The following is a 26953-nucleotide window of genomic DNA, read 5'->3' as shown; positions in this document are numbered from 1 at the left end:
CTTCCACCCATTAGAGCAGCTTATCCCTGAAATGCACTCAGAATTTTAATAGAGTGAACATAAAAGGCCAATCCCTTGAAGATGCAGAAAGACCCAGCCTTAATCCTGGTGGTCCTGCAGGGCCAGAAGGCAGAATGACTCCAGGCAGGAGCACTTTCTGCAGAAACCCCATTTGGAAATGTAGGCATTTTGCTGGTATTTATTGCTCATTTTCTTGAGCCTCAAACCCACAAACAGGCATTTTACAAAGGGGGTACTGCTAAATCTGTGCAGACCTGTTCCTACATCATAAAATAATGTGGAAAAGGGAGATGATTCTTTCTTGTAATCACAGTTATTTTGGGATACCATCCTTCTCTCCACATTCGCACGGGTCTGTCAGAGATAGGGAAGGCATGTGACAGCAGCAGAGGGCTAAGGCAGACACACCATTGGATGTGAGGATGGCAGGATGCTGCTGTCACACACCAGGAAATCTTTGTGTAGACAACGGTGTCAACACACTGGACTAGCATGGTGATAAATCAAGATTCCAGAATCTCTCACTGATATCAAGCATCTGTGTTTTATTGACTGTCTTATGACCATTACCAATAATTTGCTTTCATATTGCAATACAGTGACTTGAGCGGGTAGATGGGGGAATATGACTGTAAAAAGGAACGTCCTCATCTGTGTTTGAGGCACAATGAAACTACTTGTGCAAGTAAAATTTCTTGTTTAACAGTTTTTGAACTTGATTCTAAATATCATGTATAAATAACATTGATCCAAAACCCATCAAAGTCAACTGAAAGGTGACTGAAAAACTTGAAGGGTTTTAGGCTTTTTTTTTTTCACAGAAGTGTGATTTCTCTGAAAAAATAACTCCTTGAGCCATACTGCAAGAATAATTCCCAGGAAATCTTTGGGTAGAGAAGTGTGTGAACTGAACACACTGGTGCTGTAGATGCTGCCTCCACTGTTAGCGTGGCAAGGGAGAAGTGCTTGCAAACAGCTCATTTTCCCTTTTGGGTTCCCTTGACAGGTTTCTAAGTCACTGGGCCTATCCTAGGGTGTGGCTGAGAGGGAGCCTGAGTCCTCTCCCACAGGAAGCACACCCTACTTTGGTACCAAATTCTGCTCTTGGGCACTCACTGAGACCACCGGTGCTTGGCAGGCAAATATCCAAATACAAAATTTGCCTTATGTTCCACATTCAGCTGCTTATTCCCTCCTTTGTCAGAAGAGATTCCTTTCCCTGGAACCTCTCAGACTCACAACAATGTCCAAGCAATCCCAAGGACCCGTTGCAGTTTTGTATCTCCACCAACCCAAATGCCAAAAAGCAGCCCAAGGAGGAATCCTCCCCATCAGTCCTATCCCTCCAGCACAGGAGACAGACAGAGCTGTTTCCAGCCACACTCCGGGTGTCATTTTGCCACCCAAACTTGGGTCTGACAAGGCTGAAACTGAGCAAGACCCTTAGTAACACAGTCTGAGTGCAGATTTCTTTGGCAGCAATAGGTGTGACAATTGTCCTGTTAGTTATTCATAACAGAGACATTTATAGACCATCATGACATGGGCCCATTCCGACAATTCATTGCATTAGGTCATTTCATAGGCAAGTATCACCCCCCCATCCCTTCTTTTGCAAGGTAGAAAAGCATTACCTTCAAAAACCACAAGCTTTCCAAAAGTAACTAAAAGAACTTAAAACTTTATTTAAAACAAAACAAACTAACTAAAAAAAGCAGGTGCTTTGCATTGAACAATAAAACCAAAACAAAACTCTGTAAGGTTCCAATGGAACAGAAAACTTGGAACTATTCACATCCAGGAGACTCAATCAAGGTACTTGATTGACTCAGTCAAGGTCACTGTAAATTCTGTCTCGTTCTGTGTATGAGGTCAGGCCAGCTCTTGGTCATGTCACTTGGCTTTGTTCGGCAGAAAACTCTGGAACAAAAGGAGGGAAAGAGAAAATATTTGGTTGAATTAATCCAACAAGCACAAGTGGCAGAACACAATCAATGACTGGAGTGACTTTACTCCAAGAGGACCTGCAAAACTTTTTGACTTTCAGCAGCTGCCTCTTTCTGGAGAGGATTTTTACAGCCTTCCAGCCACTCAGCCAGGCACATCATGTTTATTTTCTTTTGCAAGTTTACCAGCAGATCATGGCAATGCATCCCTTTGCCCAGAGAAGCCCACAAAACTTGGTGTTTTATGGAAAATGACAGGTTACAGCTTTTCAGTATTCCCCACTGCTTGCACCACAGGACAATGCAACACTTGTAATGACTAAAGTATCAGCAGCTCTAGGAATTTCTGTTGGCCAGTACTGATTAAAGACCCAGCAAGGAGTCAAAAATTCAAGTGCTGTTTAGTTGTAGCCAAGCGACTTAGCAAGTGCTTCCCTGACAGGGCAGCTGTCCCCCATCCCTCCCTCTCTCTTTGCTCACAAAAGTGCTCATCAGGAAGCAGAAGTCAGGGTGGCTGCAGGGCCAGCCCTGTCTGGTGTCTTCAGAAACTACAGGCAGGGCTGTAAAACAAACACTTACTGTTCTAACTTCAGGTCTTCTTGTCTTGTCTTCATGTGGCAGAGAAAACACTGGAAGAGGATTCTTCTCATCCCCTGCCAATCCCTGAAAAACCACAGAGAGAAAGCTGATCAGAGAGAGTTGCCTAAAGCAATTCCAAAGCCAGGTTTTCCTAAATTTCCAGGGAAAATGTTCATTTCTCCCTGGCGTAGTCTATGCACCAGGCTCTCCCCTTCTTGCCTTCTTTCCCAGCAATCCCTCCAATAATTGAAATGGAGCCTTGGCTTCTCACCTGGCAGCTCAGAGTGCTTTGTACCAATAAACTTTTCCCAAGCACAGAGAAATTCAACAGCAGGTTTCCTTTCTCAGTGGCTGGGAGTGCATTGAAGCCTGGAAGCAGGAAAATTATTGGGAAAAAGCAAGTAGTTAGAAGGCAGCTAATACACTGTGCACAGTCTGGCCTAACACACATAATAGTGTGTGGCCTAACACACAGCCCTTGCCCCCCCTGCCCAAACATCCTAGACCCTGTACCCTGAGCTGTCAGTAAACAGCCAAATTTGTATAAAGAGCCAGTAAAATCTAATTTTTTAACCCATAAATGCAACAATTTTTTCCGAATGATATAAAACTTTAGGCTCAGGTTGCGGTCACACCCACAGGTTATTTTTAAGTAAACCACAATTTCTTTTTATAAACACACTCCTTTTTATAAATACACTAATTTTATTTGCAGTTGCTTACAGTCAGAAATGGTCACTTACCTGAGCAGATGATTCTGAAGTGAATCACTCAGCATGCGTGGGTTGCAGGAAAACTCCCACCAGCTCTCCTGGATACCAATGTCGATGCCCTGGGATTTCTCCTTGTGGTCTTCCTCCACTTTCCTGTGCCGGCAAACAAAGGATCCTGGTTTCTGGCAGGGTTATCCATGTCAGGCAGGTCCGGGTCGTCAGTCTCAGTTCTGGGTCTCTTTTGGGTCATTGTCTCATTCGGGTCAAACTTGGTGCACGTTATGCATCAGTCATGGCCAGCAGTGGCGGCAGCAGCGCATTTTTCCTCTCAGTTTGGAATGAATCTTCTGATTCTCTGGACAAGAGAGGCAAATTCATGACTATGATGTACATATAATGTAGGCATTTCTTAAAAGCTTGGCCACATCCTGCCATTCATGCCATTGTCTCAACAAGGCAACATTTTCAAAGCTGAGAGGCTTCAAATAAGAGGGAGTTTGAATTGGCAGAGACTTTCACATTCAATAACAGAGTGGCCTAGCACATCTCTGATCATCTGTAATCAGGATGTCCATGGAATTCTGGCAACAAGAAGCAGCACCAAATAGCTCTCAACTTTGTTTCACCACTGCTCATTTCCACCATTTTGCAAACTTTCCACTTCTCAAAGTTTCCAAGAACACACCAAGCAGTGAATCCCAGCTCACTGCAGCACCAGAAGAGCAGGAAATTAAGCTAAACCCAGTGAGAAGGCTCAGGTGTAAGGCTGCACTTCTTGCCTGACTCTGCTGTGCATGGGACAGTCCTCTCACCTCTTTCAGCACTCACTTTTCCCATGCTTTGGTCCCTACTCACTGCACACATACTCTCCAGCTGCTCTGCCTTGGCTCAGCTGATGCTGCACCAGGACAATTTGACACAGAGCACAGCACCATCCCTGATATGATCCAGAGTCCTCTCTGCCCAAAACTACTTCCTTCCCTTCCCACTCCAAAAGCCAGCACATGACTAAGACAGCTGCTCGCTTTCCCTGAGGAAAAGGGAGGAATTACAGAACTAAAGCTCTTCCATTCCTAATGCAATTGGAACATCCCTTCCCTCAGCCAATCATCAGCCTCGACACCTCTGTGCTTTCAGAGAATGTCAGAAGGGGAAGGGTCCCTACCCTTACCCACCCACACCTTCAGAGCTGCTTTCTGCACTGGTAGCTTCTGCGGAAATTCTTAAAATCAGAGAGTTTTAGGAAAGTTACAAAAAGCAAACCTCAGAGACAACAAAACTACAATTAGAGCTAAGCAATGGCCGTAAGATTTATCAACAGAAACATTATATTAGAAGTAGAAAAATAAGGAAAAATAAAACAATAGTCTGTATATTAACACTTCTCTAGAATAACTCCCTGAGCTACAGAAAAGTATATCTAGCAAGATATTAAGAAGTCCTAAGCTTAATAATAGGGCTCTGTGCCTTGTGTTTTAAAGCTTACAAACAGGTATTGCATTCAAAATAAGCAAACATTGTTTTGACAAAAAATACTTATAGTAGTTAGATAAAACTACTGTCAATATGCTTTTGCTTTGTGTGATTGGTCAAAAAACTTTTAAAGCAAGTTGTAACATTAAGTTCTTTGCTACCAAAAATGTAAACTACTAACATCTTCTCATTGTCACAGCCATGTAATAAGACTAATGCTAAAAAATAAACAACTTAAGACATGTTCCACAACAATCCCATCCCATTCATAATTTATACATAAACCCCCAACCAACAATAGCTTCCAGCACGTAAAGGTCAATCTGCAGCAGTTGTAGCTGCAGAAGGCACACTGTGTTAGAAGCAAACTCTTGAGTGTCTGGACAGGAGATACAGTTCTTCATCCTACCCTTCTGAAGAGAGACTTAGATTTACACATCTTTCTGACATCCCATCACTGCATACTCACTTCAGTTTATTGGAGCCTTTGTTTGCTGAAAGCTGAAATTATTTTGTTGGGAATTTTTTGTCTCATTCCTTTTTCTTCCTGGGAGTGTCCCCCTTGTCTTCCCTCTAGCAGGAAGAATAAAAACAGGGAGAAAAATCCACTCAGGTCTTAAAAGTTCACGTAAAGTACAGACCAATACAGCTCAGTTTGATAGATTCTGGTTGAAAACATTAAAAATAACACACTGGAGAAGCACCATGGCTCTACTGCCAACCTATGAATCGGGAACTCCACATGGGTTTTTCAAACACCACTTTGGTCATTGTCCAAACCCACTTCCCCCAGCCCCTCTCACCTTCTTCTTTCTAGGGGACTCCTCAGGACTCCTCATGGCTTTCCTCTTCAAGTCTGCCTCCCTTGCAGGCAAGAACAATTTCTTGTCCCCAGGAGGCAAGGGCACTTTCTCCATGCACAAATCCTTAGGCCTGTGGCCACTGGGCATGGGGGCATCACATTCCTGAGCATGTCTCAGGAGCCTGGGCTCCAAAAAGCCTTTGGCGTTGGCTTGGTGGGAGACCTTCTTCTCAGAGGGCTTCTGAAGTGTCGGCTTCAGGTCTTTTTTGTTGGTGGCTTTTGGCTTCATTGTTTCCTTGACGTTGGGCTGGTCCTTGCGAGACTGGTCTGTGCCCTGCAAAAGACCAGGCTCCCTCCCTGCCTTCCAGACTCTCTTAGATTCATCATGTACCCAGGACATACTGGGCCTTTTGATACCCAGAGTATTCTTGAGCAAGGCCTCCTTGGTGTGCACAGGAGGCTTCAGAAAGCTGCGTTTGGACGTAACATCAGATTCACGAGGAGCCTTGGCCACTTGGCTACAGCTCCGGTCAGGAGCCTTGGGCACTTGGGCACAGCTCTTGTCAGGGTCCTTGTGATTCCTCTTCTCAAAGTGTTTTTGCACTCCCCGCTTCAGGTCATTTCTGAAAGTGGGTTTTGTGTTCTCTCTTTCTTGGACTTTCAGCTTGTCTTTGGAGGAGTGGTGTCTGACCTCCAAAGGACCAGGCTCTCTCTCCAGCTTCAGGACTTTTCTGGGTTTTTCATCCACCAGGGGCTTGCTGGGCCTTTTGATACCCACAACCTTTGATGCCCACAATGCCTCCTTGGTGTGCCCAAGAGGCTTCAGAGAGCTCTGCGTGCTCGTAACATGAGATTCCTGAAGAGCCTTAGTCACTTGGCCAGAGGTCTTGTGAAAATGCTTGGTCATTTGGCCAGAGATCTTGTGAGTGTCCTTGGCCACTTGGGCAAAGGTCTTGTAGAAATCCGTGGCCACTTGGCCACAGCTCTTGTGAGGAGGTTCCCTTGCCTTGGAGTGCTGCTGGCAGGAACTGCTGCTGATGTCCTGCTCCTGCTTCACACTCTCCTCATGTCCATTCCCATGGGCAATTTCCCTGAGACCCTCTCTTGGCACTGATCCTTGCTTTGTCTGGGTCATCAGGTTGTCAAGGCACCACTTTTTAGCAGTTGAAGGCTGCCAAAAAAAGAAAAGAAGTATTCAAGACTGGTGCCTTTTTTGACTCTTTCTGTTTTAGCACAGCTCACCAGAGCCCAGGACTCTTGCCCAGAGGTTGTAAAGTTTGGCCTTTGGCCTGTGAAAAAATGACTCTGAACTAACAGGCCATGGGCACTTACTTGCTCCTTGAGCATCATGGATGGATATGTGAGGAATAAAAAATCATAAACCAGTCAGTGGCAAATACCTAAGCATTCATTGCAGTGAGAGGGGTCTTACAAATCAGTATTTCCAGAACAAACCAGGCAGAATTTGGTAACAGAGTACAACATCTGCTTCCTTCCTAAGACACCACCCTGCAGTGGGAAAGGGACTATGGGAGCAGCCTCTCCATGGTCTCTGTATTCATCTCACGTACTGGCAGGTCCAGCACCCTTGGAAGGCTGTCCTCACTGTCACTGGAGCTGATCTCTATGTCATAGACTGAGGAGCTGTCACCGTCCCTGGTGCTCCCTGACTCCAAGTTGCTGGGCTCTGCTGGTGCCACCGTCTTGTGCTGGGACTGGCAAACTCTGCAAGGACACCAGGTGACAAAATTAGGAAGCAGCAGGGGGGAAGGTTACTTACTTATTCCACTGACATGGCAGCATTCCAAACTAAAACTGAGCCCTGTGTTTGGGCACTGAGAGCAGAGGGGGGAAGGCCAGAGGAAGACATTGCCATACTCAAAATACAAAGCACCAGAATAAAAAAACGCTTGGAAAATATCAAACCTCCAACTCACACCCATTCAGACAAACATACACAATTCCCATAAGTATAGAAATTTTGTCTTCATCCCACTCTGCAACAAGCTATATTATTAGCATATAAAGTAAGGTTCTTAAAAGTTCATGTAAAATACTATATTTCTTTGTGTTTCTTTTTAAATAAAATAACTACAACACTTTTTTGAAAACTTCTACTTGGGCAATTGAAGAAAGTTTTACAACAAAATAACTTTGAAATGTCATCAGTAGATCTATACAGTTTAGGTAGCATTACTTGTCCTGCCAGGCATCAAAACCATATCCAGGAATTATCAGATTCAGCTGGCATCCCTCAGCATTTATGTCAGCCTAATGCATTATCAGTAGGTTGACAAGTACGAAGTGTGACAAGATGTTAAGCACCACAGATTAAAAGAAGACAAAACCTTCAGTCTGGTACATGAAGACTTAAGTTTTTTTTCTTCACTTTTATTTTGTTTTGGTTTTAATCACAGTCATTGTAGTCATGACATGGTTTAGTGCACTTGGCATTGCTGGATTAACAATAGGACTTGATGATCTTCAAGTCCTTTTCAAACCTAAACAATATAGTGAGTCCATCATAAAACAACAATTTTTCTGTTGGTGAAAATTCCTTGCAATGAAGTTTTTTCTGAGAAAAAATTACTTATAACCCAATTTTTTGTGCATTCCAAGTTCTTTTAAGTAACTGCCCAGCAGAGGTGAGAACAGAGTCTGGTTACTTACGATGTTCTTGGCTGAGAACTTGGCAACGTTTCTGAAGCTGTGCTAGCCTGCTCTGGAAAGCAAAAATAAAAAGGTTGCATTTATATGCCTCCCTTGTAGCGTATTTTACCCTGTGGTCTCTCAGCACCAGATTAGAGAGTCACTTTCTTCTAGGGAGGGGTCTGCCACCAAGATTGTTCATCACTCCAGATGGGAGTTTCCTGACGAAATACTATACTGCTTGTCCTCTGCTGAAGTGCTACCTTGAGGTCTAGGTAATGATTGGTTACAGTTTCTTAAGCCATTCCTAAATTCATCCCTGTTCAGCAGAGGAAATCATGCTGCTTAATCAGTGTGAACACTTGATGGTCTCTGCTACATATAACACACAAAATTACCTGTCAGCACACAAAGAACTGTGTTTTCTTTGCATTTCTACTTACTCAGCTTCTGTGCTGCAGATCCATCAGGTTGGGATTTCTAGAATAAAAGGACAAAGTAGTTTAGCATGAAGTTAAACAGCACATCTGCTGACAACAAAACTGTGTTAATGGCATGTTATAGGCATGTGCATTTTTGAGTAAATATTTTTAAAACACTCTAAGAGCTGCCAAATAGCTGAGCTGGATTTCTGCTAAGCAGAAAGATCTCTTGGAATTTATCAGAAGCCCTGGCATAAATGGGCTGGGTCACCTTTGTTGCCAATGGAAGTTTGGAAGTCTCTGCTTTTGTAGGCGTCTGGAGATGTGACAGGAGAGCTGGCATTGAAGTGCTCATTTCCTGGAAAGAGAGGGAGAGAAGCAGCTCTCAAAATTTTGTCAATATTTTGTCCCCACTTATTTCCTTAATGTATGCAAAACATAAGCATACACAGAGATCTTCTATTTAAGACCACTCACCCTCAAAATTTCTCCAGTCAATGGCACATCAGAGGGTTTCTTTGCCTGAAACAAGAACAAGGGAAACAGAAGGAGTTTGTTTGCGCTTTTTACTAATTGGCAGGAACTCAGCAAACCTTTGCTTACCAACAGCTCCATAAATGTATTGCAGATGTATTAACAATAAAAAGAGAGTAAGAATGAAAAAGGCACATCTAAAGGAGAGTTAATAATGGAGACCAGGTATGGAGAGAGCTGAACCCAGCAATGTCAAATCCTCCTCCTCCTCTCAGATGTCTGTCTTCCCTTTGGAATCTGGTGGTCAGGGATCACTGTTTCCATTTCTAAACTACTGCTCCTACTTCTACTTCTCTTTATTACTATTACTATATTTATTTATTTATCACTATTTTATAATTATTATCATCATCATCATCATCATCATATACTTATTATCACTATTTTTTAAAATAAGGTATGTTTTCATGGTCTGCTCCCTTTATGAAACTGCACTTTCCCTAAGTTGCTGTTGAAGCAGTTGAGCCTTGCTTGCAAAGACACAGGCTGCCTCTGCATGTAAGAGTTGTGCATAAGGCCTCAGTAGTTCAAAAAAACCCCAAACAGTTAGAAATAATAGTTCCCAATTCTTCTAAGACAGTTCACAAGAATTTTTGTCATTTAGACAAATAAAATCAGACTCTTTCTTGTACTGAAGTGAAAAAAAAAACCAAACAAACCCAACAAAAACACCTGGGTATAATGCAACCCCACACAAGGTGCAGTTTCTGCTGGGTTTCGAACTCCCATCACTGTTTATGGCCAGGGAACTCAGGCAGGTCTCCAGGCAGGCTCCTTCTGCCAACACTGAACTTCTGCTCAGCAGAAAGATCTCTTGTAATTTATCGGAAGCCCTGAAAAAAGTTGGTATAGGAATGTGCTCCTTGTTGATGGAGTGACAAAACTATGCTTTGTCTCCTTAAGAAAAAAGCCTAGAAGTTTCTCTTCTCGATTAGGCAAAAATATTAGACCTGATAGTACTTGAGAGATTTCATCTCAAACTTAGGGATAGCCAATTGGACAGAAGCCAAAAAGTCCAGCCTAAGCAATTTACTAGAAAAAGAAGAGAACAAAGAAACTAACTGGTTTTGTGCTGTGTTTTACCTGGGGCAAGAACCTCTTGCACCTGGCTCAGTTTTCTTTGTAAAGAATTTTGTTATTTTGCCTTTTATTAAAACTTTTCTGTTTCCAACACTACCACAGAAGCCATCCTGCTGATTTTATGCCTTCTAAGGTAGCTGAGCTATCTTGGGTGTGATACAAATCTCCAAGAGCTCATTAGACCTGGCTCGAGGAGACCCGGGTTACCTTTGCCTGCAACGGAAATTTGTAAGTCTCTGTTCTCACAGATGACTGAAGGCATGGCAGGAGAGGTGACAGGGGGCTCATTTCCTGGAAACAGAGGGAGAGAAGCAGCTCTCAGGAGTTTTCCTGATGGACACAGAGAGAGTTTCACCTTTCCCAGAGTCAGAGGGATCCACTTCCCCATGGATTTGCACAGGCTTTCTCATGGAGATCTGGTATTGAAGAGTACTCACCTTCAATATTTCTTCAATGGACTGCACACGATTGTGCCCAATGGGCTGAAACAAGAAAGAGGGAAGCACTGTGAGTTTGTTTGGGTATTTTACTCATTGGTAGCAAACAACATGCACTCAGTAAACATGAACTCCTGACCAGCAGCTCTAAAAATGTCACACAAGTCGATTCATAATGGAATGCTAGTAAGGAATAATAGTTTCATCTGAAGGACATCTCTTCATCAAGGATCAGAGACCAAGCAGAGCAAGAGCTGAAACCACCAGTCACCTCCTGCAAGATCAATGTCTGGCTTCCCTGGCAGTCAGGAAACACTGTTTCCTTTGCTGACTTTTTATTCGTCTTATTAAGAAAGTATGTTTCTGCAGTCTCCTCCCTTTATTGAATATCACTTCCTTTAGTTGCTATTGCAGCAGCTAAGCTTTGCCTGCAAAGGCATAGGCAGCCTCTGCATGTGAAGGAGTTGAGCAAAAAGTTTCATTAGTTAAGAAAAAACAGTTAGAAATAATAGTTTCCAATTCTAGAGAAATTCCCAGTTCAGTTCTAGAGAAGGAGTAATACTTGTCATTCACCCAAATAAGATCAGACTCATTTTTCTGAAGTGAGAAAAAAAACCCAACAAAACCAAACAACCTTGATTTAAATGCAACCCTTGCAAGGTGCAGTTGGGACTTGGCTTCCAGTTCAGAACACTGTTCCTACTCAGGTAACTCAGGCTGGCTCCAAGGCTGGGTCCTCCTGCCAAGACTGAGCTTTTGCTTGGGAAAGCATTTGACCATCATCACTTGAGCTCCTGGAAAGACATCCTACTACTTATTACACACAGTACTTGAACACAGGAAAAGGTTCAGGCTTTCAAGCACAGGAGCTTTTCTGAAGGACTAAAGCAGAGATCACAAACTTCAAACTAAGCCCAGGTAATGGACCAGCTCTGCAAGGTTGCTTTGATTCTGGTGAGCATTTCTGGCACAAGAAAAGCACCCACACATGGAGCTCATGCAAGATAGAGCAGACTCTTCATCTGTTTTCAGCCAACTTCAAGGAAGACCTCTTCCTTCTACCTGAGAATAGCAGTGACCTTGAGTTCTTAATTCTTCTTCTTGGCTCCAGACTTTGTAAACTGCAGAGGAACACAGCTTGACTTGCCCTTTTTTTTTTTTTTTCATTTGGTTGGGATTTTTTTTACTCTTCTTTTTAAACACACTCCAAGGAAGATGCCACATTCCTGTTCTTTTCTGCACACTGACACTTCCTAATTCTTGGCCCTGCCATGAAGCCTCTCACACATCCCTGACTGTCAGGGCAGGCAATACAAGGCCCTGTGCTGGGCTGAGGGGCTCCCAAAGACATGAACAAGGAGGCTGGCTTTACAAACAGCTTTGTTCAGGTCCTCGGAGAAGAGGTAAAACCTGGCACAGGAGGATGAGAGATACATCTAAGCTTCATTGATGTACTATTTTTAAGGCTTCTCACAGCTCATTTGGAAAGATGCATTAAAGAGACCAGGGTGATATAGGAGAGCAAAGGTTCTGCTTTGGGAAAGAGGGGAAAGAGCTGTTCAGTGTCTCTGTGAAGGCAAAATGGGTCCCTGCACAGTTATCCCCTGTGGATTAATTCACTTTGCACTGGATTCTGCTTGCCTGTTCCAGCTGGAAGCCTCAAGTGTTCAGTGCTGCCAGGGAAAGAAGCCATCAACAAGGAATTCCCAGCTGCAGGTGACATGTGCCTTAGACACTGAATGAGCCAAACTCCTGGCCTGGAAAAAATGGCTGTCCTAAAGGATGTCCAGGAAGGTCCCAGGAAGAATCCTATTTGGTGTGTGGCTGTTTAGTATAACTGAGGTCAAACACTTTAATTCAAATGGAATTCAAAGCAGGAGTAGGGAAGAACAGCAGAGTTTCTTTTGCTCTAGACCTCTTCACTGTCAGGGTCCCTACAGGGCAGGGGTCTCCCCACAGCTCTTGTTTCACCCAAAACAGGAGGGAGGAGTGAGCTTTCAGCCAAAGGCCCTCCTTGGTCAGCCTTCCCAAGATCCTTTCTCTGGCTGAGTCTTTCTCCTCCATGCAGCACAGGATGGATATTTCCTGGATATTATATCACTGGATATTTCCTAAGAGCCACGGAGCCCAGCCCTGTGGCCCAATGGCCTCTCCCATGCTGAACATCCAGCAGACAGGCTATAGATCCAGGGCTGCAGCCTCACTGTTTCTTCCTCCTCCTCCCTCTCCAGGCTTCAGCACTGCAGGACTGTATTACCAAAGACAGGTTCATCTTTCAGAGCAAGTAGAAGGAAGACTACATGACATCAACAGAACTGAAATGAGGAGAAAATGAAAAAGGGGGTTTTTCACTTACAGAGCCATTGTCCAAAACACCCATGAAAAGAAACCAGTCACTCAGGAGCCACAGTCCAGAGATCCCTACTGCAGAGGAGGATCATTCAACATATTCACTGAAAGTTTCATCCCTCAGCTTCAAAATGGACTAATCCTGGAGTGAAAACTCCAGAAGGGCTAGACAATGATGCCAAAGAACAAGTGGGAACATGGCCAGGTTTGGCACCAGAAGTCCAGGAAGGGTTTATTAATGACAAAATCTAGAAAGGAAGAAGAGGGCAAGAAATGTCTGATGCTGCTGCAGAGGTCTCAAGGGGACACTTGAACAGTGACAGTATTTAAGGTCTCCTGTCCTGACTGCCCTCAGACAGCAGAGAGTGTGAGGCAAGGGGCTGCAGGAGCAGCCTCTGCATTTGATTTGCATTCACCTCAGGTGCTGGTGCTCTTGGAAGTGCAGAGTCTGAGGAGCTGTGGCCGTCCCTGGTGCTCCCTGACTCCGACTTGCTGGGCTGTGCTGGTGCCACCCTCTTGTGCTGGGACTGGCAAACTCTGCAAGGACACCAGGTGACAAAATTAGGAAGCAGCAGGGGGGAAGGTTACTTACTTATTCCACTGACATGGCAGCATTCCAAACTAAAACTGAGCCCTGTGTTTGGGCACTGAGAGCAGAGGGGGGAAGGCCAGAGGAATACATTGCCGTGCTCCAAAAATAAAGCACCATATGAAAAAACACTCTGGGAATAATCAAACCTTCACTTCACATGCAGCCAGACAAGAATGCAGACAGGATCTCACTGCTACATTGTAAAGCTGCATTCAGCTGACTAAAGTTGACAAAAATACCAAAACGGCCCAGTGTGTTTCTGAAAGCCCCAACCCCCAAAAGAAACACTTCCAATAAAGGGTAACAAGTTTCAGGATGGATTCTTGGTCTATACAAAAACATAGGATCTACACACACACTGGGGGAGAGGAAGAGAAAAGAACAGAACAACTGGGGAAATACAAGTCTGGTTCTTAGGCAAACTCCAGCATGTCTAGATTATTCATTTCTAATTAGAGCTTTCCTGAAACCCCCACAAAAATGAAACCAATTTTCAACAGCAGCCCTCAGCAGCATCAAACCAAAGCCTGCATCTTCAAGGGAAACCAGGAACCCCTTCCCCTCTCCCCCTCAAATGAAAAGCAGTTTTGTTTGGCCTAGAGGGTAGTTTGGGAACACAACTGTACCTTGGAGGACCAAGTGAAGAAGTTGGCTTTTCCACAACCTGTTTTGTTCACAAAAACAGAGAGGAGAGGGGGAGGCAAAGTCAGTTCAGGGAACTCAGCACAATGCAACAGGTGGGGATGATTTAAAGGCAAGTCTGTGTGCCTGGTGTAGGCAACATCTAAAACTGACTTGGTCAGCAGCACTCTCAGCACTCACACTTCTGTCTAACACTCTCAGATAATGCTTTTGCTGACAATCAAGATAAAATGGGGTTTGTGCTTCCACACAGATGACATGCTTCAAGTGTTCATGAAAAACATCACATTGTAGACCAGAACTGAAACAAAAGTATGAGTCCCTGAAGCATTTTCCATTCATCTACCTCCTCTGGCTCAAATATGTTACAGCTCTACAAATACAGAGCCTACTGAAAACAATGGAAAAGAGGGAAGAGAAGTTTGCTGCCACATTGGCCCACTCAGAAACACTCAAAGGCACAATGGCATCTGGTTCTCAGTAACGCATGGGGCTGGTTTCCCTTTGTTCCCCAAATGGAAATTTAAAAGGCCAGACATGAGGTAGCTGGTCCAGAGCCTTTGGATGAGGGGAGCTCAGGAAAGGCAACCCCCAGCTTGAGGGAGGAGCGACTCTGGCTGCCTGGCATGAGTTGTCAGTCTGGTTCTTGAACTGCTCTAGACAGTGTTACGCTCACAGACTGAGAGGAAGGCTGGTCTTACAACTCCAGCTTTATCCCTACTTCTCAGCCCACCCCAGAACATACTTTCAGGGCAAGGAACATCTACTGAGTGAACAGGAGCTGAGCCATGTATTTTTTCCCCAGCCATTTCTTTAATGTATGCAAAACATAAGCAAATACAGAGATCTATTATGGAAGAGCACCAACCTTCAAAGTTTTTTCCCTGGATGACACATCAATGGGCTTCTTTTTCTGAAACAAGAATGAGGGAGGCAGAACAAGTTTGTTTTGGTCTTTTACTAATTGACATACCCACAGCAGCATTTGGTTACCAACAACTCTAGAAATGTCATGCAATTGCATTAATAATAAAATACTACTAAGGATCAAAAGGCCCATCTGAAGGGGAACTGGTAATGGAGGCCAAGTGGAAAACCAGCTGAAATTCCCAAAGTCATCTTTTCTGCCTCTGAGAAAAAGAGGAAACCCCTTTGGAACCTGGCAGTCTGGAAATATTGTTTTCATTCTTAAACTACTACTACTCCTGCTGATGCTATTTATCATTACTGTTGTTATTATTATGTAAGTATGTCTGTGCAGTCTTCTCCCTTTATGGAATTATACTATTATACTATGAAGCAGCTAAGCTTTGTCTTCAAAGGCACAGGCTGGCTCTGCATTTAAAAAGTTGTGCAAAAAGCTTTCTTAGTTAAAAAAAAAAACGGTCAGAAATAATAGTTCCCAGTTCTTCTAAGCCAGTTCTAGAGAAAGAGGAATATTTCTCATTCACCCAAATAAAATGAGACTCCTTATTCTTCTGAAGACAACAGCAGTCTGGACAAGACACTGACTTCTGACACTTCTGGAAAGATGCACCACAGTTTATGCAAATTCTGGCTGACTTTAGGCATCCTCTTCTTGCCCCTGCAGGATTTGCAAATCCCCAACTACCATTTCTCACTCTCCCATTGCTTGACAAAGTGATGGATTTAGCAGCCAAAATTGGACCAATTGAGGTTCTCCAGGGGTATCCAGAGACACGCTGTGGAGAGAAGTTGGCTTTGGGCTACCCCAAAGAGCTGAGTCCACCGTCAGCTGGTGGCAGAAGCTGGCAAGGACTCCACCCCTCTCTCAGAAACACTTTTTCTGGGCGCTCACTCCTTCCCCTCCCTCGCCACACTCTCCAAGGAAGATGCAGCATCCCTGCTCCTTACTTCACACTGATACTCCCTCAGCTGGGCTTCCAAGCAGCAAGGACAAACACTGCCCATTGCTGGTAGCCTGAGGGCTGATTGCAGTACTCTGCACTTTCAAGAGTTTGAGATCCAGAATGGTGCTTTGTCTTTTTGGCACGAAGAATGGCTCCTGCAGAAGGCAAGGCCCTGTAGTGCACTACTTCTCTCAGCTTCCTCTTATTTTCCACAAGATATTGCCTTCAGTCCCTTGCAGCTGATCAACACCCTTTTCTAGGAAAAGCTGACTGCAGCCTCCAGCTCTTCCTTCTCCTTCCAAAGGCCAAACACTATTTGAAAACCATCTCCCATGGCCCTCCTGGACCAGCTGCCGTGGCTCAGCACTGTGGGCTCCTACATTCTATAGGGCACAGCAACATCCCAGTGGTGATGGAGGAGCCTGGCAAAACCCCAAAATGCACCTGGGAACCAAGTGCCTTTGACCTCTGGGGAGGCTGAGCCACCAACCAGGCAGGGCCTGTGTGCTTGGTCCCTTGGCCTTGAGGGACTGCCAACAACAGAGGACCCCAACAATTGAACTCACCTTGACAAGCTCAGGAAGAATTCCAGATTGTGAAGCTTTGGCTTCTGACCTCTGATTTGAGAGACCTTCATTGCGGTCCTTGTAGTTCTGCTCAGGGTTAGGTGCGATGTCCAGTGATTCTGGTGAGGATTCGTTCCATATGTCCTCATATGGATTTGTCTTACTGGAGGCCGGCCTGTGACTGGCGGCCTGTGAGTTGGATTTGGGCTGTTTTGGAATCCATATGGGAATCAGAGGGGACTCATGGCTCAGGAGCATCCTGGGGTCCCATTCGCCCAGCAAGTTCTTAATGCGCCTTGACAGCGCATCTTCTTTATTGGTCTGCAACACAAGAATAGAGGGGGAAATGTCAGACACACCCCAAGCAAGAGATCCAGCTCAGCAAGAGACATTGCTCAGCATCTTCATGGAATGACCATGCATCCCCACAAGGGCAGTTAGGAAAGTTCAGTGCAGCAGATGGGAAGATGATATGTTTGCAGGGATCAGGCTCAAGTCTGCTACAGCCCATGCTGAAGACACAGCCCTCCTCTCCCACCCCAAGCCTCCTTCCTTCTCTCCTTTCAGCCTGCACTCCACTCCCATTACCTTGTGGGGCTTGGCAAAGAGGAAAGTCTTCTCCAAAACTGGATCTTCCTCCTCTGGAGCTGCCTCCCTCTTCTGCTGCAGAATATGGATCAAGCGTCTGATGTCTTTCCAGCTTTCAGACACAGACAGAGGAAAGAGAGTTAGCACTTGAACCCCTGTTTATACTCCGTGCAGAAACTGGGGCATTCCCACAAGGGCACATGTCCAGCAGCAAAGCAGTGTTGAAATTCTCAGGATGCTGACAGTGGACAGATCGGTTTTGTCCAGTGTGTGCTGTGCCCCAGAGCAATGAGACACACAGGAGACAACACACATCCTTCTCGGGGATTGCTACTCCTGATCCCAGCCATCAAGAAGTGTGGGAAGGGAAAGACTCTCCTCCCATTTCCTTGTGAAATCACAGGGGTGATCAGCACATGAGCTGGCATGTAGTGACATGAGCCAGTCTTGTAGTGATTAATGGGAGAAACTGGCAGTCTTGTTCTCCTTCAGACCTCTCACCCCAGTCTCCCCCCTTGTAAGTCAAACAGAATCTTCTATTCTGAAGGTGTTTCAACTTTCAAGGCTTGAACTTTGTCCACTTTATAAACAACCTTGGAAATTCACTCTATTTTAAACATATCTTTGGAAGCTGCTTCCCTAGAAAATCATGTAGCTGCATTTAAAGCCATCCTATCAGCGTAATTAGAAAGGAGTTCTCAGACATTCAGAAAACACCAGGTCAAATCCCCCTGTTCCTCCTCAGCCACATATGCATGTACTCAGTCACACCTGCCCCACAACAAAACGCCAATAAAGTGTCCCATCATGGGAAACCAGATCCTTTAAATTATCCCTGGCCTTTGAAAGACTACTGCAAAATGAGGGAAACTCTGGCTCTGATATTTATGGACATCGGGGAAGGGAAAGCATGCAGGCACAGTGGATGAGGGTATCTATTTCTACTCTACTGCACAGTCTTCTCTATACATACAATTCATAAATTCTTCTTTGCAAATCCAACTTCCCAAGTGTCCCATGTTGCAAGGGGAGAGCCTTGTCTGCTCCAGCAGTGACATTACTCCAATACCACACCAATAATCAGCTCCTGAAAGTTTAATCATTCCTAGAGCCGAGGCATAGCTGCCTCATCTCATACTGAGGGGCCATTACTTAAACTAAACAGGTTTTTGCACTGGTTGGCATTCCTAATTCAGAGTATATAAGTCTGCCATCTACTGAAATGCCCAGACTTTTTAGATAAGCCTATAGATCTCCCAGTCTCCCCAGCCCTGTAGACACCTTTGCTGCCCATTGAAGGTGTTTGTCAAGATGCTCTTCAAAGCCTTTGCAAAGCTGAGCTCTGCTGCCATTCACAACCCTGCACAGTTCCCTTGAGGCCAGGGAACTTAGGAAGCTTTGGGAACTGCACCTCCAGGCTTAGCACCAACATGCCCAATACCTGGGAGCCTTGGTGCAGGGGGACTGCACAGTCGCAACCCCTCCATTTCCAGGGGGAAAACAGCTCAGCAGTGGAAAGTTAAAAATAGTCCTGTACTTGCTGCTGCTGCTGTACACTTGATGTGTCACCAGGAAAACCCCAACAAGCTGACTGTTCAAAGAGGCAGATGAAACTGAATGCCTGCCCTGAAATATCACCTCAGTTCTCATCATCTTCAAATATGTTCCACAAGAAGTAAAAACTCGCACAAATCGCCCCCACCCCAAAAAAACACAACTCATGCGTTGCTACAGACGGAAACAGGAAAATACTCCCAGGCCGAAAGCATCCCAAACTGCAGAAGGGAGAGCCCTGGCTCCAGTAATAAGAGATTGGTTTCAGAAAGTTCAACAGAGAATCTGCCCTGACCCATGATAACATCCAGGCCCAGGTCTGTAACAGAAGCTCTTAAAATACCAATGTGCTCTGAAGCCACTCTCACTGTCAGGACAATCCTTACTTCATTTGTCCCACTCCAGAATTCTGATTCTTGCATTGGAGGAGGAATTCTTTTTCTAAACCATCACAACATTCATCACAGCATCTGGGAAACCAAGATTACTTCAAATTATTTCCTACCTATTGTCACGGTTCTCGTTGTCCGTCGGTTCCATTATGAAGCCTCAGTTTGAGTCACTCTCTTCCAGAGAGTCACCTTCTCTGGAAGAGAACAAACAGATAATCACCAGGAGTGATTATCTGCACAAGTTCGTGCCTAAAGGGGAGGTCAAGATCTCCAGGGACTTGCTTCACTTAGAACCTGGAGTGCCTGACTGGGAGTCATTCCAGTGCTCCCAAACATAAACCATCCAAACGCACGTAGAGAGAGAATGGGAGAACCAAGAGATCCATTTTCCCCTTCTCCCAGCAGTGTTGCTGCATTTCAAGTCAGCACTTAACTCCAGATTTGGCCAAGAGCACAACAAACCAGGCCACTGCTACAGGCTCCAGGAAATTTACTTCAATTTTCAGAACAAAAGCGCCCTAAGAACCCTGCCCGTAGACAACGAAATGGCAGCATTTGTGGAAAGAGGAAGGAAAGAAATGGAGGGTAAAAACCATAAAAAGACAATTCTATATGAAAAGGTAACAATATTCTCTCAGCAGATGCAAGAAGGAGTCTTGAAATGCAAGATCTCAAAAATGCAGAAAAAGGACTGAAAACATTTACATTTAAATTTCTGACATTCACTTGCAGCATCTCACACTCTAGAGGGAGCCGATTTCTCACTGGGGAGGAGGCTGCAGGAGCATCCTGTGAAGTCTTCTGAATCACCCCACTAAGGACAACTGGTGTGAAACAAGAGCACAGACACTTGGGGGAAGAGGTGAAGCAGCTGAGCTCTAGGCCCATGGCTTTAACGCCAGGGAAGGGACCAGCAGGGAACCATTCTGCAAGCCACAGAGAGACACAGGCCATTACAGATGGGAATCCTGTCAAACCCCCACCTCCCCATGCAGCTGGGAAGCCTAAGAATAGACACTCACACTAAGCTCAGAGGACACATCTGGAAGCAACACTGCATCTTTGCCTCCTCACCATCATGAAAATCAAAATGTTGGCTGGGAAACAAACTGCCTTAAAAGAACAAGGTGCCCACAAGTGCATACAGGGAGAAGTCATTCCAACTTTTTTCCAACTTCTGTTGAGTGGACCTGGTATTGACATAACTTGTGTAGAGAGACATGCACACCCACTTGAGAATAAACAGCATGGCTGGGAGGCCTGCTCTGTCACCAGTTTATCCTTAAGATGGCCACAAAGCACACAGGTGGCCAGCAGGAAATCTAGATTCCACTGAACAGTCAAATGCCCTTGACAAGGCCAGGTTTTCAGCCACATTGGAGCTCCATGGATTTGAGGTTGTGCAGGTGGCATTAACCTGACACTATTGGCAAAAGGCACAAATGCTCTTGCAACCAAGCTGTGCTTCTGAACATAAACTTTCCTCACTGTGGAGAGGAAAGCAGGCACCCCAGTGACTCTGGTGGGAATTCTTACAAGCTTTTGACAGCACTTCTTTTGGCCAGGCTCATTTCTGCATCCCATAGCAGGACATATTTGATTGCTCCTCTTTCTGCCTTCTCCATCCAGCCACAGGCAAAGAGGTGTTCTAGTGAAACAAGGAAGCTTGGAAGCTGCTTGTAAACTTAAACCTTATGTACCCACCTCAAGAACTTTTCCTTCAAATGTTACTATCACTAAACTTCACATGATATTTTTATGGACAAAGCTTGGTGTTTCGCATATATTGAGGTATTTGAAGGGAAAACTTGACATAGAGTCAGAGAACACACCAGATTAATAGAACCGCAGCCCCATAGAAGCATAGAATGTTTTAGGTTGGAAGGGGCCTAAGATTTCACCTTGTTCCACTCCTCTGCCATGGGCAGGGACGCCTTTCACTAGATCAGGTTTCTCAAAGACTTGTCCAACCTATCCTTGAATGATTCAAATATTCTGGTGGCCATTGTTCTTATATACATATGATATACAAATATAGATATAGACAAGGCCACTGTAATTATAATAGCCTTGAGCCTTAAAACTGGAAAAAATATAAATAAATAGCTTTGGCTATTTGGGATGTGAGTGTTTCCACATGGACTTTGCAACCTCCCTCTGGAGTCCCTGGCTGTGACAGTTCAACTGTAAGAGCAGCCTCCAGCAGCTGCTCCCACTTCCAACGGGGCAATCCCAGGCCCCAGCTGGGGCACCTGCTGCAGGCACTGCCCAGGAAAAGCCTAGAGCTCCCCCTGCCACACATCTGCCGGGTCTGCCCTTAAGCCTCTCCTTCTCAGTGCTGGCACCTTTTGGCAGCACATGGGGCAGAACCCGGGGGCCTTTGAGCTTCCCATGTCACCCTCCTTTCCCAGGGATTGCCTGGCTCTTCTGCTCTTCAGAGACACTTAAAATTCAAGCTGAATCAGCAGCAAGCCCTCCTGCAACCTTGCCCTCTCCCCTTGAAAGTGATTTGTCCCACTGCAAGCTGGGGAATAAAAATGCTAAATGGTTGCATAAAGAAGGCTTTAAAGGCAATTTCCCTGGTCAGTGACTCTTTCCCAGCAAACTGCTGTCAGCTTGCAGAGGCAGGAGCAAGAGCCCGGGTTTGAAGGTGTTCCTGTTGGTGCTCAGTGCTGGAATGCAGCAGAGACAGCCATGGCTGGCCTGTTGGCCCCATGGCAGCAAAGCACAGAATTACCTGGCACAAGCCAGCAGGCTTGTGGGCGATGAATGGCTCCTGAGTGGCAGTAAATGCGCTGTGAACAGGCTTTGAGGCCAAGCAATGCTCCCTGCGTGGAGCTGTGCTCGCTCTGTGCTGCTGCACTCTGTGGAGCACTGCCCAAGGACAGTTGGCAGAGCCCAGGCAACAACGGAATGTCCCAGGCAGTATCCAGGTGCCATGGAGGGGTCAGAGGGCATGGAACCCTGCTGGAACCTGCCTGCAGCCCCTGCTGCACCATGGCAACCCAGGCCTGCCAGGCAGCAGCACAGGGGCTCTCCCCAGGGTGGACTCCCTCTTGGCACCGTGGTCTCTTCTCTGGCTGCAATCTGGGGTCATCTTTTTTTTTTACCTTGACTTTTTTATCCCAGAGGCATTACCGCCATTATTGATGGCCTTCGTTATTGCCAAGGATGGGTACATCTTGGTGTTATTTTTAAATGAACTATTTCATTTCTAGTCAAGAAAAGGAAAGTGACAAATGCTAAAAACCAATCGCATAAAGCCAAGTTTTAAAATTATGGAAAGCAATATATGAATAAATTATGTTTATTCCATCGTAACCTGTTTCTTCATTTAATTTGATTAATTCAGGTTGTTTGATGCTCTGATATTAAAAATGTCTTCCTTTCTTGTACTGCTCCCAACATTTGAACATTACTGTGAGAATTTTTTGGCATACTTTAGGATCCATCCTCATTTATCCCCTCCAGCTCAGAATATTCTATGATTTAGGACCAATGTCCCTGTACTCAGCACTGCTGAGGGTGCATCTGGAATCCTGGGCTCGGGTTTGGGACCACACTATGAGGCTGGGGCATGTCCAGAGATGGCACTGGAGCTGGTGAAGGGCTGCTGAGGGACCTGGGCATGTTCAGCCAGGAGCAAAGGAGGCTTGGGAGGCACCTGCAGGAGGCTGCTGCTGCTCTCCCCGGCAGCCTGAGGGCAGCTGTGGCTCCCAGGCTCAGAAGGGCTGAGCAGCTTTGCCAAGAGCTTCCTGCCACATCCCCTCTGGGAATCCTTAAAATCAGAGAGTTTTGGGAAAGCTTCAAAAGGCAGGCCTCAGAGACAGCAGAGCTGTGATTGGAGCTAAGCAGTAGCCATAAGATTTGTCAGCAGAAAAATTATATAAGAAGTAGAAAAGTACAGACAAATAGAACTATGGCCTGTGTATTAACGTTTATCTAGAATACTCCCTAAGCTACAGAAAAGTATATCTAGCAAGATATTAGGAAGTTCTAAGCTTAATAATAGAGCTCTGTGCATTGTATTTTAAAGCTTACAAGCAGGTCTTTTATTCAAAATAAGCATTGTTTTAACCAAAAGTGTATGTGCCTATAGTGATTGGATAGAACTACTACCAATATGTTTTTGCTTTGTGTGATTGGTCAAAAAACTTTTGTGTTGTAACACTGAGTTCTTGTCTGCTGTCAGGGACATGAGCTGCTGGCATCTTCCCATTGGCATAACCATGTAAAGAGACTGATGCTGAAAAATAAACAGCTCGAGGCACATTCCACAGCAGTCCCATCCCATTCACACACAATTTGTACATAGACCCCCAGCCAGCAATATCCCCCAGCATGTGGGCAGGGGCTGCTGCCATCCTTTTGGGTAGAACAGGGCTCAGGGTGCCCTGGAAGAGGCTGGCAGTGCGCAGGGGCCAGACAGGCAAGCCGGATGCCAGTGGTGCCACTCAGGGCGAGGGAATTGTGCATGGCCAAAGGGGGAAAGCTGCCAGTGGCATCTGGCTTTGGACAAGGCCTGTGGCCACCATGGAGCCAGGAGGGTTGCTGGGAAAGGGGCTGGGGGCGGCTGCCCTGGGCCCAGAGCCCGGCCAGCCTGGAGCTGAGGGCACCTGGGTGACACCGGATCCCACCTGGCACATGGCATGTCACTGCAGCCCCGTGTGCCTTTGCAGCCATCGGGAAGTGTATGGGACACAGAACATGCCCGTTGTCGGCATTTTCAGTAAATCCAGTGCGCTTCCCGGTCTCCTTGGGATGTTCCCTATGGCACAGTGAGGTTACAGGGCTATGGGCAGAGAAGAAACCTGAAAGGCTTTCATGGAGAAATGTCCTGTTCTTTCCAGCACCACTTGAGGCTATTGCCTTGTGTCCTAGCCCTTTTACTTGATAAAAGACAGAAAATGTGGCTAAATTAATCTTTCTGTGACTTGTTGTTTGGAACTACTTGAGCATGCTAACTCAATGTTGTATTAATGCTGTCTTTGACTGCAATCCTGGATTGAAATTTCACAGGAATTTCTAGATGAATGATAGAAGTAAGATGATTATGTAATAAATTAAAATCAGCTATGCCTGAAAGGGCCCCAGTTATTTCTGAAGGAGATTGTTTGTGTATATCCACGTGATGTGCAGACTGTGACACGAGTTCCATGGTTAGAGATGAACAGCTCTTCATGTTTTGAGGGTGCTGGAAGGTGTTTAGATTTGTAAGAATTTTATTATTTTTTATACTATAAGGACTGTCAGAAATCTGATGGGATAATAGTCTGACAACATGCTGATTTCTCTTGATGGTGTTTTAAAGATCTGCAAAGGTTATGCCAAAATGCTTCTGTCTGTTTCTAACCTCACCATGTTTTTCTATTTTGAGTGAGTTGTGGTAGGTCATAGTTTGAATGCTCAGTATATGAAGGAATGAAGTCCTTTTTCTCTCACAAGTTTCACTGAAGAGATTCCTGTTGAAGCTGATCCAGCAGTTCTTTAGATCTTTTAAAAATGGCTACACAGGACATAAAACCGTATATAAATTTAGAAGGAATATTTCTATATTTACAGTCATTTATGTTTTCAAAGTAATTCCTAAAAAAAAGGTAAGTAATGATTTGTGAAGATTTTAAAATTATTTTCTGGAATTTAGATGGAGTCACGGGGTGAGATGCTCGTCCATGCACTCTAAATGCATTTATTAACCCCAAAAAAGAAAGCCATTGTAGAATGGAGTTCAAACAACCCACACTGGAGGGCAGTGTTGGCTGCCAGAATCGCTGCCAGTTCTTGTTAGCCCGGAGGGTTTCGGCAGCCCGGGCTTTGAAAAGCCTGGGCGTGACAGATGCAAGAAGACGCCCCACATGCTTAGACCTCAGAGATAAGAATTACTTTTTCCCCTTCAGGAGGAACTTCCCTGTTAGTCTTGTCTTTGCTCATGGCAGTATCCAGAAGATTGTTGGGAAATGTGGCTGCGTGAGTGGCCATAGGCAGGCAGCTGGAGACGGAGCGGACAGAGCGGCCGGCACCGGCCGGGCCAGCGCAGCAGCGCCCGTGCCGCCTCTCCCGGCCCGGCACAGCTCGGCTCCGCACGGCTCGCACCGGCACTGCCGCGCCAAAGCCCCCGTGCGCCTCAGCAACTGCCCAGGCGGTGCCAGGAGCGCTCCCGAGCGGGAACGTTCCGTGCCGGGCCACGGGCAGGAGAAGCGCCCTCAAATGCAGCAGCACAGCCCGATTGCAGCCCTGCAAACGCTGCCAGAGCTGCAGGTTCCTGCAATTGAACCCCGGAAACTGACGCCGCAGGCGGGGCTCACCTCACTGCAACAAGAGCAAATAAATGTGTTCTCCCCTTCAATTTCATCCCCTAGAAGAGTAGAAAAGAAGGGGTGTTCCTCAAATGAAAGCTTTCAAATGATGGGGAAAGGGGGATTTTGGCCTCAATTCAAACCCTTTAAAAGGAGGGACACCAGGGCTGCCCCCTCAATTTAAACCTTAGGATGATGAAAATGGGGTAGCTACCTTCAAATCTAGCCCATAATATATACTTTTCCCATTCCCCTTAAAGTAGAACGCAGGGATTCCCTGTCACCCCTGTGATACCCCTAACAGCCTGGAAAAGACAGTTTTCCTTCAATCAACACCCTTAAAACCACAAGTGAAGGGGGATCCCCCCAGTTCAAACACAGACAATAACAGAAGAGTAGCTGCTTCCCTCTCCTTAATTTCTTTTGTCCTCACGAGCTCCTTTTTTTTTTTTTTTTCCCTGGGGGCACCGGGGAGGGATTGGCAAGATGAAATTGAAAAGGGAAAGGACAGAAGTCCCCGCTACAAATCCACACGGGCTCACCTGTTCGGCTGCTGCTTCCCGGCACAAAGATTCGTCCCTCGGCACCTCCTTTAAGCAATGCTCCACGTATCCAAGCGCGTATCCAGGTGTTCCCCCAGACCCTGTGAGAAGCTTTCACAGTCCTTCCATGAGACAGCCCCAGGAGCCCCCCATAAACCCCTCTACTCAGCAGCTCCATGCAAAAGGGAGCTGAGGCAAACCCTCCCACTAAAACAGCCTCCCCCCGGCAGGAGCCGACCCCCATCATCCTCACAGCTCACACCTGGGGCTGCTCCGAGCCCCTCATCATCTTCACAGCTCACACCTGGGGCTGCTCCGAGCCCCCATCATCTTCACAGCTCACACCTGGGGCTGCTCCGAGCCCCCCCTCATCCTCACAGCTCACACCTGGGGCTGCTCCGAGCCCCTCATCATCCTCACAGCTCACACGTGGCACTGATGCCACTCTCCAACAGCGCCTCTCCCCGTCCAGCACACAGCCCGCTTCTCACAGAAACAGAGCAAACAGAAATCTGCTCCGGGTGCTGGCTTTTCTTAGTCCATCTGGTTCCACAATCAAAACACGTACGTGCACTGATGGCATCGAGGGAAAGCATTCCAGTGGGGAAAACTGTCATTCTGGTAGCAACTTTGATACACCTTCAGAAAAAGTAGAATCAGCAACATCTCCTAAGGCCCCCGCTGAGGAATCCAACCCTCCTTGGGACACCCAATGCAGCAGACCTCAAAAAACGAGGGGAAAAGTCAAGCTTGGAGTGAAAAAAAGAATATAAACACACCAGCCTTTAAAAAAAGCCTTCACACAGCAATAGTGGGAACCAGTCACATTTCTTCTTTCCTTGCTTTCTGTAATGACATAAATATGAAGTAAAAAAACCACATGAAACACAAGGCAGAGCTAGGAT

At 45.7% G+C, this 26953-nt stretch overlaps 1 protein-coding gene across 1 annotated transcript; it reads right to left on the bottom strand.

Moving 5' to 3' along the window:
- Nucleotides 1-1682: 1682 nt before the first annotated feature.
- Nucleotides 1683-26168, bottom strand: LOC129121064 (uncharacterized). Its single transcript, XM_077176921.1, has 20 exons — nucleotides 26049-26168; nucleotides 19324-19404; nucleotides 17265-17376; nucleotides 16677-16997; nucleotides 15108-15152; nucleotides 14224-14261; nucleotides 13422-13542; nucleotides 10657-10701; nucleotides 10427-10510; nucleotides 9083-9127; nucleotides 8877-8963; nucleotides 8627-8663; nucleotides 8205-8256; nucleotides 7106-7259; nucleotides 5536-6705; nucleotides 5202-5305; nucleotides 3290-3614; nucleotides 2818-2915; nucleotides 2547-2630; nucleotides 1683-1941 (listed from the first exon to the last, which is right to left on the bottom strand). Exons 2-16 carry the CDS (start codon nucleotides 19356-19358, stop codon nucleotides 5264-5266), a joined length of 2388 nt encoding a protein of 795 aa, XP_077033036.1. The 5' UTR covers nucleotides 19359-19404; nucleotides 26049-26168; the 3' UTR covers nucleotides 1683-1941; nucleotides 2547-2630; nucleotides 2818-2915; nucleotides 3290-3614; nucleotides 5202-5263.
- Between the last annotated feature and the right edge of the window lie 785 nt (nucleotides 26169-26953).

Source organism: Agelaius phoeniceus, chromosome 4, assembly GCF_051311805.1.
Source record: "Agelaius phoeniceus isolate bAgePho1 chromosome 4, bAgePho1.hap1, whole genome shotgun sequence".
Classification (NCBI taxonomy): Eukaryota; Metazoa; Chordata; class Aves; order Passeriformes; family Icteridae; genus Agelaius; species Agelaius phoeniceus.
This window is presented reverse-complemented; position numbering and strand designations above follow the sequence as displayed.